Source organism: Capsicum annuum, chromosome 6 (genome assembly GCF_002878395.1).
Source record: "Capsicum annuum cultivar UCD-10X-F1 chromosome 6, UCD10Xv1.1, whole genome shotgun sequence".
In the NCBI taxonomy this organism is placed as follows: Eukaryota; Viridiplantae; Streptophyta; class Magnoliopsida; order Solanales; family Solanaceae; genus Capsicum; species Capsicum annuum.
In genome coordinates this window covers 197,504,912-197,506,785 of record NC_061116.1, presented here as the reverse complement: position 1 = coordinate 197,506,785, position 1,874 = coordinate 197,504,912, and the positions used below count along the sequence as shown (strand labels likewise).

The 1,874-nt window shown below is 31.8% G+C and overlaps 1 protein-coding gene across 1 annotated transcript; it reads left to right on the top strand.

The window, feature by feature from the left end:
• Positions 1-586: 586 nt before the first annotated feature.
• Positions 587-966, top strand: LOC107874824 (the record flags this gene model as incomplete). Its single annotated transcript, XM_047413696.1, is given in 1 exon segment — positions 587-966. A coding segment is annotated over 1 exon segment (226 nt), but the record flags the coding sequence as incomplete, so codon positions are not given.
• Positions 967-1,874: the final 908 nt, after the last annotated feature.

Genomic DNA, 1,874 nt, shown 5'->3' with positions numbered 1-1,874 from the left:
AATTTTTAAAATTGTATTTTATCCTTAATGAGATCACTCCGCTAATGGAAAGAGGTTTTTTTCGCAGAGAATCAATGAGAAATTTGTGTTATAAAATTTGATTTTTCTCACTCATTTTTCTCCGAACCAGCTCACGAGAATAAGAATTGTGGGAAACAGATTCTCATTGAAACACTAAGAAGCTTCCTAATTCTTGTGTGGAAACACTTTGTGTTTTTCATTTCTAACTGATTCAATTAAAATATCAGTAGCCCGTAAATACATTTTTCTGTTGGAAATTTCAATAAAAAATAATGACTTTTTAATGGGGTCGTTCTAACCAAATAAACGTCTTTTTGACCTTCTTTTTTTAACCACAAATTTCAAAAATCACTCCATGATTCTTAGACTACATGCACTAATGGCATGTGTATAAATTGAATACACTTAGCGAAGCTCTTGACTTCACTACTCGCTCAATGATATCACATAAATTGGGATGGATATTTATTTTTCCTCAGAGTTAATATAATGCTAATTAAATGTTGATAGACATCATGTTCAACATTGGATAACTTAAGTTATGATTGATTTTAATTAATTAATGCAGGGGTGAGCTAGGGTTCTGCAGTGCTGACTGCAGGAATAAGCAGATATACTTGGATGAATTGAAAAAAGTTGAGACTTATACTAAAAAAATGTTAGCATCCTTAGTCCGTCAACGTCGTCGAGGAGCTGGCCGGTGTAGGCAAAATATCGTTGCATCGGAGGATTTCCAGCAGCATGGCAAGCCATCGTCTTCTACAAATCAAGTTACATTCACCATCTCATAGTCCACAAATTTGTGGTCCACAATCTAGTAAAATTGTAGTACTAGAGTTTAAATTGAATTATGTACTAATGAAAAAATTGGAATTAGTGACGTATAAAGTTCATAGCTTAACAGAAAAATTCATTGTCAGAAATAAATTTAGATTTTTAAGTTTATGAGCTATGTATCTTTTCTTTTTGTTGTTGTTTATGGAGTTCGAAATACATTAGGTTAAAGATATCAAATACATAATTTTGCTAACATAAGTACAAAATTTGAACAGAGACTATTTTATGTCGAACACGTTAGCAGATCTGCCATGTGTGTCATTGATGAGAGAGAAATATATATTGATTAATCATGAATTAATTTGGCTTAAGTAATTGATAGCCACTTAAAGTTATATCGAAAATTTACTTAGATCCATCAACTAAGATTGGTTTCTATTGAACACTTATACTGTATAGAAAATTTTTCCTATTATGCACTATCGGATATTGATCAAAAATTGTAAAGTGTGTGTAATACACTTGCTATGACATGGCCTAAAAGGCTAATTGGAAGATGACATGTGGCATTGTGGGTCCAATAATTATTAAAAACTACTTATAAATTTAAAAAATAAAATAAAAATAAAAACTGGTCCCCCTTCAACCCTCCACCCCACCCCACCCCCACCCCACTCGCTCTTTCATATTTTCTTCATTTTTTTCTTCATCTTCTAATTTATTTATTTTTATATCTGATTTGAGAATCAATGAAGATAATCAACTTCTCCATCTTCTAATTTTTTTTTTTATATTTGATTTGAGAATCAGTGGAGATAATCAACAAGTCTCTTCATTCAAACAGGTCGGCCATCTTCTTTCATATATATAAAACGACGGCTACGGGAGCCTTTCATCTTTTGGCCTATTGATCTTGACTTTTCACCTTCATTGTTTCTCAATTTTCTCTCAATGGATTTTCCTTCTCTTCTTGTTCCAAGTTATTCTTTGTATTTCTCCTGTCTTCTCCATCAATTCTGAAGGTGAATTTCAATCAACTTAATCTAATCTAACTTTCCCATGTATTCTTTTTTCTT